General features: G+C 38.8%; 1 protein-coding gene and 1 long non-coding RNA gene across 13 annotated transcripts in view; one reads left to right on the top strand and one right to left on the bottom strand.

The window, feature by feature from the left end:
- The window catches only part of si:ch211-80h18.1 (uncharacterized protein LOC555593 homolog), a 32,120-nt gene extending 21,569 nt beyond the window's left edge, over positions 1-10,551 (bottom strand). For 8 of the 11 annotated variants that reach the window (XM_051390867.1, XM_051390873.1, XM_051390872.1 and 5 more), the window contains exons 1-5: positions 10,448-10,551; positions 9,963-10,027; positions 9,809-9,880; positions 7,065-7,103; positions 6,583-6,642 (exon numbers count right to left, since the gene is read on the bottom strand). In XM_051390867.1, the coding sequence (XP_051246827.1) occupies positions 6,583-6,642; positions 7,065-7,103; positions 9,809-9,880; positions 9,963-10,027; positions 10,448-10,458 (247 nt within the window). In that variant the 5' untranslated portion in view covers positions 10,459-10,551. The remainder of the gene's footprint in view (positions 1-6,582; positions 6,643-7,064; positions 7,104-9,808; positions 9,881-9,962; positions 10,028-10,447) is intronic. The other 3 variants (XM_051390868.1, XM_051390875.1, XM_051390876.1) reach the window with 3 other exon arrangements.
- Positions 447-14,487, top strand: part of LOC127358133 (uncharacterized) — a 33,199-nt gene continuing 19,158 nt past the window's right edge. Inside the window, exon 1 of one of the 2 annotated variants that reach the window (XR_007882349.1) lies at positions 447-2,574. This is a non-coding gene — a long non-coding RNA (uncharacterized LOC127358133). The remainder of the gene's footprint in view (positions 2,575-14,487) is intronic. The other variant, XR_007882350.1, reaches the window with a different exon arrangement.

Below are 14,487 nucleotides of genomic sequence, written 5' to 3'. Positions count from 1 at the left end.
CAGCCTTAGTCATGCATTTAAATAATTAATAGACTCAATTGGCTTCTGTCAGAGTGTAAATAAACCAACTAATTGTTTTAATCACACTCTTGACCTTGTTCTATCATATGGCATTGATATTGAACATTTAATAGTCTTTCCTATCTGACCATTATTTAATAACTTTTGAATTCATACTATTAGATTATAAGCCATTAGGCAAAACGTCCTACAGCAGATGTCTATCTGACAGTGCTGTAGCTAAATTTAAGGAGGAGATTCCTTCAGTGTTTAATTCAATGCCATGTCTGAATTTAACAGAGTCCTATAACAACTTTAGTCCCTCTGAAATTGATAATCTTGTCGATAGTGCTACAGGCTCACTACGATCAACATTAGACTCTATTGCTCCTATAAAAAGGAAATTATTAAAACATAGGAGACTAGCACCATGGTACAACCACCAAACCCGCCAGTTAAAACAAATCCCTAAAACAAAAAACATATCCCCATACACTTAAGTAGCAATGACTTCATGAGCTTCTTGTATAATAAAATTATTACTATTAGAGAGAAAATTAATCACCAACTGCCATCAACAGTTATCAGTGGCTCTCCAAGTTCAGGGAGTTCTGCCAATGTAAACTTAGATATATATTTAAACTGTTTTTCTGCTATCGATCTTCATCAGTTAACTTCAATCATTTCTTCATCAAAGCCATCAACTATTAGACCCGATCCCAACTAGGCTGCTTAAAGAAGTTGTTCCCTTAATTGGCACTTCTTTACTGGATATGATTAATCTTTCTTTATTATCAGGATATGTACCACAGTCCTTTAAAGTAGCTGTAATTAAACCCCTTCTTAAAAAGCCCACTCTTGACCCAGGGGTTTTAGCCAACTATAGACCGATTTCTAACCTCCCCTTCCTCTCTAAGATTCTGGAGAAAGTAGTCGCCAAAGAGTTGTGTGACTTTTTACATAACAATAGTTTATTTGAGGATTTTCAATCAGGATTTAGAGTTCATCACAGCACAGAGACAGCTCTGGTTAAAGTTAATAATGACCTTCTGATTGCTTCAGACAATGGACTTGTCTCTGTACTTGTATTATTAGATCTTAGTGCTGCATTTGACACCATTGACCATAATATTCTTTTACAGAAACTTGAGCATCAAATTGGCATTAAAGGAACCGCACTAACCTGGTTTAAGTCATATTTATCAGATCGCTCGCAGTTTGTACATGTTAACAATGAATCTTCAATAAATACTACAGTTAGTCATGAGTTCCACAAGGTTCTGTACTTGGACCAATACTATTTACTTTATATATGCTCCCTTTAGGCAACATTATTAGGAATCACTCCATTAACTTTCACTGTTATGCAGATGATACACAGTTATATCTATCAATCAAGCCCGATGAAATTAATCAATTATCTAAATTACAAACATGTCTTAAGGACATAAAATCCTGGATGACCTGCAATTTTCTGATGTTAAACTCAGAAAAAAACTAAATTCTTGTTCTTGGCCCCAAAAACCTTAGAGACTCACTGTCTAAAGATATAGTTACTCTAGATGGCATTAACTTGGCCTCTAGCACCACTGTCAGGAATCTTGGAGTTATCTTTGATCAGGATTTGTCATTTAACTCCCACATAAAGCCGACCTCTAGGACCGCCTTCTTTCATTTACGTAATATTAGAAATATTGGACACATACTATCACAGACAGATGCAGAAAAACTAATCCATGCATTTGTTACTTCAAGGCTGGATTACTGCAACTCTTTATTATCAGGTTGCCCCAATAAGTCCATTAAAACGCTCCAATTAATTCAGAACGCTGCAGCACGACTACTGACAGGAACTAGAAAAAGAGATCACATCTCTCCTGTACTAGCTTCTCTGCATTGGCTCCCTGTAAAATGTAGAATAGAATTTAAAATCCTCCTCCTCACCTATAAAGCTCTTCATGGTCAGGCCCCTTCATATCTTAAAGAGCTCATAGTACCCTATTACCCCACTAGAACACTACGTTCTCTGAATGCTGGGCTACTTATGGTTCCTATAGTCTCTAAAAGTAGAACAGGAGCCAGAGCCTTCAGTTACCAAGCTCCTCTCCTGTGGAACCAGCTTCCAGTTGTGGTTCTGGAGGCAGACACCCTCACCACATTCAAGAGTAGGCTTAAGACATTCCTCTTTGATAAAGCTTATAGTTAGGGCTGGATCAGGTGAGTCCTGAACCATCCCTTAGTTATGCTCCTATAGGCCTAGACTATCGGGGGATTTCCCATGGTGCACTGAGCTCCTCCCTTCCTCTCTCTTTCTGCACTCATTCATGTTCCATTAATGCATGTTACTAACTTCACTTCTTCCCCGGAGTTCTTGTGCTTTCTCGTCTCGCAGGTTCTTGTCGATCCTGGTGGAGCCTCCTGCCATGGTCCTGCTAGATTGCCATTGCCAATACTGTTGTTGCTGTGCACCTGTCTGCCTGTCTGTCTCTCGCTCTCTCTCTCTCTCTCTCTCTCTCTCACCCCAACTGGTCGAGACAGACGACCACCCACCTAGAGCCGGAGGATCTGTCCTAGGTTTCTGCCTTTTAACAGGCAGTTTTTCCTTGCCCTTGTCGCCAAGTGCTTGCTCATGGTGGTACTGTTGGGTCTCTGTATTTAATGTTTTAAAGAGTTTGGTCTAGACCTGCTCTATTTGAAAAGTGTCCTGAGATAACTTCTGTTATGAATTGCCGCTATACAAATAAAATTGAATTGAATTGAATCGAATATCCTGCTCATTAAGTGATTGGTAACATTAGGGTTTGGTCACTGAGGTCACACCACCAATTGGTATAAATTCAAAGCCTCTAAAAGTAGTCTTGAAGCACATGTCGCTCTTTGAACATGGCTAAGGTGAAGAAGGAGCTAACGAGTGAGCAACAGTTCGAATAAAGGCCCTTTTTGATGCTGGCTGGAGTTACAGCTGCATAGCAATGGACTTGAGATGCAGTCCAAGCACTGTAAAGAAGACTTTAGACCGCCATGATGCCACCAAGAGGTAGAAAAAAAGAAACTTTTAGACAGAAAAGTAAAGCATCTCAGAATTATCAGTCTTAAGGACTGACGAAAGACCTCACGAGAACTGCGTGACGAGATCAACACCACAGTGACTAATGATGCAACAGTGTCTTCAAGAACTGTGTATCGGAAACTGGGAGAAGAAAGACTTGTTGGCAGAATAGCAGCAAAGAAACCATTACTGAAAGAAAAAAAGTGAAAGAACACAAGAAAGGGGAAAAAGGAAGATTGGTATAAAGTGTTGTGGACTGATGAGTTTGAACAGTTTGGCAACAAGCGAAGAGTGTATGTTCGACGGAGGGAGGGGGAGAGATCTTGCCAACAGTTAAACACAAAGGGAGCAGTATTATGGTGACTTAGTGAAAAGTGATGGCATCCCAGATAAGAAAGTGTATGACAAGATTCTGGTGAAGCACAGAGTACCATCTGGGAGTCAACTTATTGGCCCTGGATTTATTTTCCAAGAAGACAGAACAAATCTGCTGGAACATTGAAAATGATGCATCGGCCCCCTCGAAGTCCGGACCTCAACCCCATCGAGCAAATTTGGGGCGAGTTGGAAAATAAACTGGACAGATGTATTGTACATTCAAAGGAAATCCTTTGGCTTGAGCTGCAGAAGGCATGGGATAACATTAGTACTGAAGTTCTCAGGACATATATTGACACTGTGCCAGAGAGATGTGCTGCTGTAACTGCTGCAAAAGGTGGACATACCAATTATTAAAATTAAAAGTGGATAACAACAGTAGGACTCACTTCATCTAATGTTTGTTGTGCTTAGAGCAACCATCTGAATTTTTCATGAACATTATGAAATCAAATCATGTTTTGGAGGCAAAAAAAGGCTAATATTTTCAGATCTGTCATGTGTTTTAATAATTTTGGCCACCACTGTATGTCACTTTAATTTTAGTAATGTTATGTATGTGATGTTATTTAAATACATTAAATTTATGTCAAAATAGGTCCTGTGTTTGTCAGTAGAGACTAAACGCTATGGAATGAATTAAAGGTCCAGTTCAAACCACAGATTCACAACAAGATTTTAACCGTTATAGAGCGATTCAGGGAAGATTTGCAGCGGTGTGAATTGGTTGTCTCAGCTCGACTCAAGCTGGTTGATGGTTTAGAACAAAAGGAATGTCAACAGCCAATCAGCTTGTTGCAAAGTCAGCTGGTAGAAATGTAGAAGAGTTCTGGACAGAGGAAAGAGAAGATCACCTCATCAATTAGTTTGAGCCTTAAAATGTACCCATGCACCCATGGATGGCTCTAAATTCTTGACCTTCTTATTTTATTGAGAGTTTTCAGTGTTAAGTAAGTTACTATTTTCATTTTATTTTCGGCAGTTAGAAGCACAGTCTCATCAGTTGGTGTAAACTGGCAGGTTTTGGAGTTTGGCCGACCAGTGCATTGACAGTAGCTTAGCAATTGTAGTAACTGGGCTTAGCATTTAGGATTTATTGTCAGAAATGGAACATAATATTCATAGGTACGTTTTCATCAGTGTATAAACACCTGAAAATAAGAATCCAGTGCCTGAAATGGGTGCTCACTGGTACTGAGTACTTGAGTACCCTTACTTCTTACTTGGTACCAACGCCTCTGGTAAACTTGGCCATAAACACCACTTACGTCACAGAGGTCCAGACCTGTGTATTGTTTCTAAGGGGTATACTATACATAATTTCCTAAAAATAACTCTGATGCATTGATGGGGGTAAACATCAAACACCCCTAGCAAGTTCAGTTTTGGAACTCTGTATTTCTAAAACCCTGCGTATGGTGTGGTGAGGTCCTCCTAAACGTATCTGCACATCTGCATCTCTGTGTACACACATAACAAGCTTAACACAAAGAAATCACTGAAAATGTCCTCATTAAAATCGATTTAAAAAATTTGGATTAAAGCCATTGCACACCAAGTCAATTTTTTTCTGTCCAAAACTGCTGCATTCGACCTCACGTTGTCAGTCATAATTACACATTAACTCCAAAACCATCATTAAAGTGTTCGAACTGTGTTTTTTCGCAGAAGTCAGATGAGGACAGCACAGAGAGAGAGGAAGGCTCCAGTGGAGAGAAACAAGGAAGGAACTAAGACAGTGAGCAACAGAAGCGAGCAAACGGCTCCTCTATCAGCAGGTCAAACTCTCTTTAGACCAAATTACTTTTCTCTTCTTTCAAGTGAGAGGACTACAGGCATCACTGCATCATGACTACTTAATTAAAAAAAAATATATATATATAATGCAGACCAAGAAAAGAAAATCTCAGAAAAACTCATCTCTGATCAATATTCACAGGAAATACTCTAGAACCTCCTCCAAATCCCTACAGTTACATTCAATAAAATTCAATTCAGTTTTATTTGTATTGCACCAAACTCTAACAGAAGTTATCTCAGGACACTTTTCAAATAGAGCCAATAGATTGCACTCCTTATAAAATGATTTACAATTTGTGTTAACTGTACAGTTTATCAGTTGTTCTGTACTGTTCTTGTTATGTATTGAATATCCATAAAATATGTCAGTCAGGGGTTTTCAGTTTACTCAATAATAGAAAAGGATTCCTTTAAGAAAAAAGGTTGTGAACCAGTAATCTAATGCAATGCAACAGATCTGCGGTAAAGTCTACCTTTATGAATATGTTTAAACTTATAAAGCAGAGTTTGTGGAAGCCATTTATGTTAATTATTGCCATGTCATATTCTTTTCTTTAGATATATCTTGCAGTATAATTTGGACACTTGTTGATCAAGCTGTTGATCATTTGATGCACAGGGTTGCGTACGTAGGGACATAGGTGACAGGAAAAGGAGAGGACAGGTACAGACAGCACACACAGTTGTCACCAGGGACAGAACAGAGAACACCTACTACATTTATCTCTTTCAACAACTACTTCACCAAATAACAAACTAAACTGCAAAAATGACTGGAAAAACACTGAGGTCACAGTGATGGTGTTGTACTGGACTGCATTATATTCAGAGTTGTTCCTAATATTCTGACCACCTCATGTTTGTAAAGGCTAGTTTCTAAAACACTTGACATACTTCTCAATACATATACAATACAGTCCACTGCAAATATAACCTCAATAATAAATAAATGAGACTGATCATTATTATCTTGGTTATCTATTTAATGTTTGTAAAGAGAGAATTTGGTTTCATTGGACTGTGTTTGATTTACCTAATAAAGTAAACATCCAATGTAAAGCTGACTACAGATCAGTCTGATGTTTCTTTGATACACTGGTGCAGGGTGGATCTTCAGGACCACATCAGTTTCAGCAGGTGGCGCTGTGGCTCTAACCCTGACCTCCTGCAGTAACCTGAGACCTGCTGCATCATGTATTACCGGGCAGACTGATGGAGAAACTTCAGGATGTGGATCAGACCGAATCAGGTTAATCCTGGTCTGAATACCACCCAGTTAATCTGGATTAAACCTGAGACCAAACAGGAACAAACAAACCGTTCAGGAAGGAAAAACCTGATCAGGATCGACTCACCTGAACCTCCGGATGCTGCTGCTGCCGCCGTGGTGGTCTGCTGCACGCCAACAACTCCTGCTGGAGGGGGGAGGACGGGGAGGTGAGAGTATCAGATGTTCTGGATGAATAAAACTTCTGTTTCCATCAGCTGAAGGAAACTTGACCAACAGAGTTTATTAGAAACAGACTCATGAAGGATCAGTGTCCTTAAAATCTGACAAAGAATCTTTACAAAGTAAAACATACTACACAGGTACAATTTATTTTAAAATTAAAACAAAGTAAGACACACTAAATAAGTACTGATTTATGTTGAAATGAAAGAGCATTTGAGCATTTATGTAAAGGTTATCTGTCTTGTATCAAATGATCTCTATCATCTTACATATGTTTAAGAAATAAGTTTAAGATTATAATAATTGAAGCTTGAATTTAAATATTTATGCAGGTTTATGCTGGAAGTTAAAGGTTAAAGGTCACAGTGTGTTTTAGCCTCTCACCCTCATCAATCTTATCCTGACTCTTGGAGTCATCATCATCTGGAAAGGAAAAAACATCCAACATTTATTGCTCTAATTAAAGATGATTTTAGAAACACTTTTAATATTTTATACATCATAAAACACATTTATTTACCTTTATCTATCTTTATTGCTTTCCTCAGTGAGTCTTTTTGTTTTTTTTCTATTTCTTCTTTGACAGTGGATTTACTTTGTTCTCTCTGAACAACTTCATGTTTCTTTTCTGTCATGTAACAGCGTTCATTATTATCTTTTCTGACATTTGTTTTCTTCTCTCTGACCTCAGATTTCTCAGGTTTACACAACTCATTCATAGAGACTGCTCTACCAAACAAATAAATAAAATTTCTCACTTTCAACAATATGGCAAGTATGTTCCTTTCTTCCTGTTTCATTACATCACATCCTTTGTGAGCTGAAGTCATCAGGAACCACATGAAGACAAATACAGTTGATCAGATATTTATTCATTCAGTGATATTAACGAACTTAATATCATATACTTAATATTAGAGTAGCCCTCTAAACTAAACCACCAAATATGTTGTCAGTTACTGTTGGTGATGATGACATTTGGGCTTCAAGTTATTATTTTAATCCCCTATTGTAAGTTTAGGAGACATTTGTTGTCATGCATTGAAGTCCTCATGAAGGTAAAATCAGTGTTTTTATCTCAGACATCTCCTATCCTCCAGTATCTGTCCAACAATGACACAAAGTCATTTCTTTTTCCTGAAAAACAATAAAAAGAGGTTGATGACTCATCCTGCACTCATCCAATCAAACGCTTTCTCTCTTCTGACGCCACTGGAGTGGAGTGTTTCTGAGGGCCGATGTGTTACAGACATCTATGGCCTGATTGCTGTACAAAGACCTATTTTATAGCTACATTAGCCAGCTAGCACTACTTAATAGCTACATTAGCTAGCTAGCACTACTTTCTAATGTATTCAGTGATTTTGGTGAAACTGGATCAAATTTTATGTAGAAAATATTTCCTGGTTTTCCCTCTGACATCCTCCGGCTGACAGATAGCTTTAGCTAAAGTAGCTAACTGCTAATTAACTGCTGCTAACTGTATCTGCCGTTAGCGGACAACAGATCTGGGCTCAGCAGCTGGACCGGGATTAAGCATAGCCTCTGAGACCGAAAGGGAATAACGGTACAGTACCGAGGTCTTTTACAGTTTTCTGATGGAAAGATTGATAAGTAGCCAACCACTAACTGTTGTTAGCTCTGTCAGAAGTGCAGCTAACATAACTGCCTCAGCCCCGGGATGCCAGGAGCCAAACCCGGCAAAATACCACCTCCGTAGTGGATTTGCTATAAAACTGGCACTCTCAGTCTCAGAGATTGTATTTGGTGCCGAGTCCAGCTGTGTTCACTGGAAGGTAGACGTTGATGCTAGCTCATAGTAGTAGCTCCATAGCACCAGCTCCATAGCTCTAACTGCATAGCAGTGGGTGTGTAACACACACTCAGTGCTATTGGCTACTGAAACATGTAAAAAAAACCCTGATATATACGTGTCCATAATCCTGCCCTACTGAAAAAAATCCTGCTAAATTTTCTAAAGAAGTCCTACCAGCCATTGTTCCCTGTCTTCTTTCTATTATCAATCAATCTCTCTTCTCTGGCTGCATTCCTGACTATTTCAAAGCAGCCAGCATCTTCCCCCTACCGGCCAATTTCCAAACTTCTACACAAAAGTTGTTGCTCTCCAAAAGCACAGCACTGGAACTGTACTACTTAAAGTAACAAATTATAATCTTATGTGTGCTGATAAAGGGGAATATTCCATGTTAGTTTTACTTGATGTATCTGCTGTCTTTGACTCCACTGATCATACCATTTTAATTTTGGCACTTCTGTTTTCACTGTATAGGTTACTTCTCGGTGATCTGCTGAACTCCTCGAGTGGTATATCAATACATTTCCATGCTGATGACACACAGCTTTACGGTTAAACCTAACCTTCTTTTACAACCTGGATGTCTCAAAATGTTCTCAGTTTTAACTGACAAAACTAAGGTCCTTGTGATTGGCTATGACTGTTTTTCTAAGGAGGTCAGTCCCTGTATCACGCCCCTTGTGTGCAACATCACATCTGCCTCCAGGAATCTTGATATTCTTTTTGACCAACATTTTAACTTATAACACCTGATATCTCAAAAATCAAACCCATATTATCAGCCAGAACATGGATCTTCTAGTACATAATCTTATTGTAACTCCCTCTTTACTTGCATTTCTCAGTGCTCTCCAGCCCGTCTTCAGTTAGTGCAGAATGCAGCAGCTATAGGCTGTCATCAGTCAAAACCTTCTACCTGTTTCCTGTTCATATTTTAAACCCAGAGGCAACCATACTTTCTCGGTTGTAGTGCATAAACGTTGGAACAGCCTCTGCTGAGCCATTTGATGTGCTGAATCTGTGGTTTGTTGCAAAAAAATAATTTCTATAGTTTAACCTTTTTATAACAACTTTCTGTTTGACTTGAGCTTTGTTTATTGATAGGCTTCAGTCTTGGTCAATGCATTATGCTTGTGTGTATGTCTGAATGTATACTTTATATTTTATTAATTATATGAAGCACTTAGCAGTCCTCTGTCTTCATGGTTACAATAATAACCACAAGATTATGGTTAGGTTATAGTTTGTTTTCCTTGACTTTTTTTGTCTTAATTAATCAATTGATTGTTTGGTCTAAAAATGTTTTTCCTACCCTCCTCCTCCTCGGACAGCTCCCCCTCCACCTCCTCTGTGGCTTCTACCTCCAGCTCCTCCTGCTCCTTCTCTGGAAAACACAACAAAAACTATCATTTTATCCTATGAGGTCTAATCAAATCAAATCAAATAATCAAAGGGTGTATTTTTACCCTCCACAGGAGCTGTAGACACAGTTGTTGCCAGAAAGACGACCATCGACAATATCAATAGGTTTCTGTCAGGACAGAGCAGATCTGATCAATACTGATCAATACTGACATCTGGTCAGTTCAAATTCTAATGAAACAATGAAAATCATAATTAATTAATACCAATAAATCTTCATCAGGAACCAAAAATCAATCAATATATTGCACTACCAGCCATACTATTCAATACAAAGAAGTGAGATTAGGAAATAATCAATACTGATAACTATTACTACAGTATATTGCAGTACTCTATTACTGCAGTAGTACAGAGTTTTGTAGTACTGTTGTATTACTGCAGTAGTACAGAGTATTGCAGTACTGTTGTATTACTGCAGTGAAGTTAAAGACAATGTTTCAGACAGTAATGGTTAAATTCATTAACATGTATACAGTATAATGTGGTAGTAATGCAGTGATAAATAGCAGTACAGAGTGGTACTCACGGTGGCAGCATGCTGCTGTTGGAGAGATTTTCTGTTCAATGAGAGAGACGCAGCAGAAGAGCTGCAGCTCCTCCTTCAATCACTCATATTTATACACACAGAGAGGGGGAGGGGCTGCTCTACTGCCCCCCGTGAAAACAAACACTACTAACTACTACTTATGTATTATGTAAATTATACCTCATGCATCCTCTGCAGGGGCGGCAGTAGCTAGTGTGTAGGGACCTTGCTTGGGAACCAGAGGGTCGCCGGTTCAAATCCCACATTCCACAATATGGAATGTGGACTGGTAGCTGGAGAGGTGCCAGTTTCACCTCCTGTGCACTGCCAAGGTGCCCTTGAGCAAGGTACCTAACCCCAAGAAACTGCTATGTGGCGAGCCCATCACTCCACCATCTGTCTCCCTGTTTCATGTCCACAAGTGCATGAAGTGTGCCTTTCAGCCTGTGTGTGTGTGTGTGTGAATAAAAAACTCTTGTTAGGAAATATTGTTTATGTTCTTGTGTTGATAATGCAGGATGGATTCTGATTGGCTGCTCTGTATGAAAGTGTTAACCTATTGGCCTGTTAGCCTGTTAGCATGTTAGCCTGTTAGCAACCACCAACTGCCTGATTTTCTCTGATGTCATGTAAACAACGATGAACTCACAAGATCAGGGCTGCTGCAGGTTTCAGTGCATCATGGGAAATGTCTGGCTCTCCCCTGATCTGACTGGTTGAGAAATTCTCTAATAATGATAACAATAATAATAGCAACAACAACAACAAACACATTTAGCTAATGTTACAATGAAGCTAATGGGACATGTATGAGGCAACGACTGTGAAATAATTTTGGCATTCAACTGAAAAAGGAAACACTGACACGCTTTTAATTTGATTTAAAAAATATATTTATGACTTCTAATGATTTTTTTATTAGTCTTTTTTTATGCTATTTTCCTGTGTCACAAGTTTTCAGGTTTAAATTCCTATGTGGTTTACATATCTGCATATTGATGAGGAAACATAACTCCTCCTCTGAACCCAACAGCCAGCTGAAGAGGTAAAAAAGGATGGAGCTGTAGTTATACGACAGTGTGTGACAATAATGTAATATAATATTCATAGGTATGTTTTCATTAGTGTATAATCACCTGAAAATAAAAATGGTTGTGTTTTCTTTCTTTCAGCTTCCTTTACTCCCACTCCTCTCCTCCTCTTCCTCATTTAAAACAGAATTCTCTTGTTGAGCTGAAAGATGAGATTCAGTCTGAAACTGAGACATTAAGAGATATGTAACATTCATATATCATACATTAATATACAATACCTAAAATATCAATAACCAATACCAAAAATATCAATAACCAATACCAAAAATATCGGTACACAATACCTTTGGCTTTGGTAGAGCAGGTCGTCCACCAATCCGAAGGCTGGTGGTTCGATCCCCGGCTCTTCCTCCAGCTACATGTAAAGTGTCCTTGAGCAAGATACTGCCCCTGATCAGTGTGTGAAAGGGTGAATGTGGTTGTAGTGTAAAAGTGCTTTGAGTGGTTGGAAGACTAGAAAGGAATACAGTCCATTGACCTCAAATGTTAATACACAATACCAAAAGTATCAACACACTCCCTTAAATATTAATATACGTATGGAGAACAAAAAGTAATAAGAAAATGTTTACTGTCAAATTATTGGACTTCCTAAAACTTAGGAAATAAAGTTAATATTAATAATATCCTTATTGTCACTAATAAATTCATCAAATAGTACAGCACTGACCCCTGTCCTGTATCTATGGCATTGACTTCTGTCCTATATCCGTCCTGTCCACTATTGTCTGTAGAATTGTATGAAATTTTACACACCCATGCATTGTGGCTTTATGTACAACATTCCCATATCTTAACTTAACCCTTATGCCCCCCTTGGGCATTTTTGTACATTTTCCTCAACTTTCTTTTTTTTTGATTTGGTGTTCATTTTGGCTGGGTTACAGCTTTTGGCATGAGTTTTTGCAAAAACATTTCTTTTTAGTAAAATTTTTGAAATCCAATGTCTTTTACTCTTACATGTCTTTTATACTCTATTGATGCATTTTGCACCCTCTGGACATGTTCGTGGCAAAAATGTACACGTCCAAAAAACTACCATTAAATTATCATACATCAATATTTTTTCTGCTTTTCTTTTTCATCACTTTAACAACTTCAAACTTGCTCAAAACTACTAAACATTAAATAATTTTAAGGATTTTAACCGTTTAATTGCCAGTTTAGTTATTTGAATGATTAAATATTTATTACAAAAAATGAATTATTTTCCATATTATAAATAGTAGGGGGATGGGACATTGCTGGTGATTAGAGTCTTGGATATGTCAAAGATTAGCAACAAAATTGATTTGATTGCATTAGTATTTTTTATGTAGTGCCAGATACTCCCTCTGGACACCTTCGTGGCTAAAAATGCCTCATTGACTTCCACTAAAACCACGTTTTAATCGAACTGCCATTACAGTATAAAACCATACATTCTGTAATGTCAGAGAGAGAGAGAGTGTGTGTGAATCTGTAATCACGCACTGATCATTTCAGGGGTGAAAAAATGGCCTTTGCTGTACGCAATAACAAAAACAACTGTTAGTGTGTTTATGTACCTGGCTCCTTCAACCAATGATAAACATGTAGCTTGGCTGAGGGAGCAGAGAAGGAGAAAGACCTGAAGTACAGAGAAGGAGCAAAAATTGAAAAGGCATTTCAGTGCAGAAGAGGCTTTAGAAATGGTCATGCAGCCTTTATCTGCCAGTGAGCTGCAGGACTCATCTGAAGCAATTCAATTCAATTCAATTCAATTTTATTTGTATAGCGCCAATTCATAACAGAAGTTATCTCAGGACACTTTTCAAATAGAGCAGGTCTAGACCGAACTCTTTAACATTAATTACAGAGACCCAACAGTACCACCATGAGCAAGCACTTGGCGACAAGGGCAAGGAAAAACTGCCTGTTAAAAGGCAGAAACCTAGGACAGATCCTCCGGCTCTAGGTGGGTGGTCGTCTGTCTCGACCAGTTGGGGTGAGAGAGAGAGAGAGAGAGAGAGAGAGAGAGAGCGACAGACAGACAGACAGGTGCACAGCAACAACAGTATTGGCAATGGCAGTCAAGCAGGACCATGGCAGGAGGCTCCACCAGGATCCATGAGAACCTGCGAGACGAGAAAGCACAAGAACTCCGGGGAAGAAGTGGAGTTAGTAACATGCATTAAAGGGACATGAATGAGTGCAGAAAGAGAGAGGAAGAGAGTAGCTCAGTGCACCATGGGAAATCCCCCGATAGTCTAGGCCTATAGCAGCATAACTAAGGGATGGTTCAGGACTCACCTGATCCAGCCCTAACTATAAGCTTTATCAAAGAGGAATGTCTTAAGCCTACTCTTGAATGTGGTGAGGGTGTCTGCCTCCCGAACCACAACTGGAAGCTGGTTCCACAGGAGAGGAGCTTGGTAACTGAAGGCTCTGGCTCCTGTTCTACTTTTAGAGACTATAGGAACCACAAGTAGCCCAGCATTCAGAGAACGTAGTGTTCTAGTGGGGTAATAGGGTACTATGAGCTCTTTAAGATATGAAGGGGCCTGACCATGAAGAGCTTTATAGGTGAGGAGGAGGATTTTAAATTCAATTCTACATTTTATAGGGAGCCAATGCAGAGTAGCTAGTACAGGAGAGATGTGATCTCTTTTTGTAGTTCCTGTCAGTACTCGTGCTGCAGCGTTCTGAATTAATTGGAGCGTTTTAATGGACTTATTGGGGCAACCTGATAATAAAGAGTTGCAGTAATCCAGCCTTGAAGTAACAAATGCATGGATTAGTTTTTCTGCATCTGTCTGTGATAGTATGTGTCTAATTTTTCTAATATTACGTAAATGAAAGAAGGCAGTCCTAGAGGTCTGCTTTATGTGGGAGTTAAATGACAAATCCTGATCAAAGATAACTCCAAGATTCCTGACAGTGGTGCTAGAGGCCAAGTTAATGCCATCTAGAGTGACTATATCTTTA

This window comes from Dicentrarchus labrax, unplaced genomic scaffold (assembly GCF_905237075.1).
Source record: "Dicentrarchus labrax unplaced genomic scaffold, dlabrax2021, whole genome shotgun sequence".
NCBI lineage: Eukaryota > Metazoa > Chordata > Actinopteri > Moronidae > Dicentrarchus > Dicentrarchus labrax.
The sequence above is the reverse complement of the archived record's forward strand: the minus strand, read 5'-3'. Positions and strand labels throughout refer to the sequence as shown.